The following is a 746-nucleotide window of genomic DNA, read 5'->3' on the forward strand; positions in this document are numbered from 1 at the left end:
GTGAAGGGGGATGCCTGGTCCGGCATGGACTGGGGTGCCCTCTGCTTGGGTCCCCTGGGTGCGAGTGCCCAGAGGATGCAGCGGTTGGGGAACCCTATGGCAAGAAGTCCCCCCTGGGTTAATGTGACACCACCTGATGCTGTGGGGCCTCACTCCTGCCTGTCCCCTTCCCTGGGCATCCTGATGGGCAGGACAGGTTGGTGGGATGGGGGCTTTGCCAGCCTTGGCGCTGACAGGGCACGTTGTGGTCCCCTCCACAGCGGGCAGCCGGGTGAGCCAGGAGCTGCGCTACACCAAGGAGAAGCTGGGCGAGGAGTCGGTCTACACCTCCCAAATGTTGATCCAGACCCCGAAGCGGGACGGGGAGAACATTCTGACGCAGGAGGCCCTGCAGCTCCACCTCGAGGCGGCCCTGGCCGCCAGCAAAGTCCAAGTCTCGCTGTACGGAAAGTGAGTCCGGCTCCGGACAGGGGGGGGATGGGGACCCCCACCATGTCCTGCATGTCCCCCACACCCCTTGCCATATCCCCCGTGGGGTGATGCCCGTCCTCAGCTCTTCCTTCTGCCTTTCCAGATCGTGGGATTTGAATAAGATCTGCTACAAGTCGGGTGTCCCCATCATTGAGAATGGCATGATTGAGAGGGTGAGTGGCAGGCATGGTGTGGCTCCCAGGGAACCCCTCCCCATGGGGGATTGGTCCCCCAAGAAACGGGCAGCAGATGGGCCGTGGGAGGGATGGGGCTTG

General features: G+C 63.3%; 1 protein-coding gene across 1 annotated transcript in view; it reads left to right on the top strand.

Annotated features, from left to right (window-relative positions):
* Nucleotides 1-24: 24 nt before the first annotated feature.
* The window catches only part of PTCH2 (patched 2), a gene marked incomplete at its 3' end in the record, with an annotated part of 9,824 nt that continues 9,102 nt past the window's right edge, over nucleotides 25-746 (top strand). Inside the window, exons 1-3 of the mRNA XM_009326626.1 lie at nucleotides 25-58; nucleotides 261-450; nucleotides 575-644. Of these exons, the coding sequence (XP_009324901.1) occupies nucleotides 25-58; nucleotides 261-450; nucleotides 575-644 (294 nt within the window). The remainder of the gene's footprint in view (nucleotides 59-260; nucleotides 451-574; nucleotides 645-746) is intronic.

This window comes from Pygoscelis adeliae, unplaced genomic scaffold (genome assembly GCF_000699105.1).
Source record: "Pygoscelis adeliae isolate BGI_AS28 unplaced genomic scaffold, ASM69910v1 Scaffold306, whole genome shotgun sequence".
Lineage (NCBI taxonomy): Eukaryota > Metazoa > Chordata > Aves > Sphenisciformes > Spheniscidae > Pygoscelis > Pygoscelis adeliae.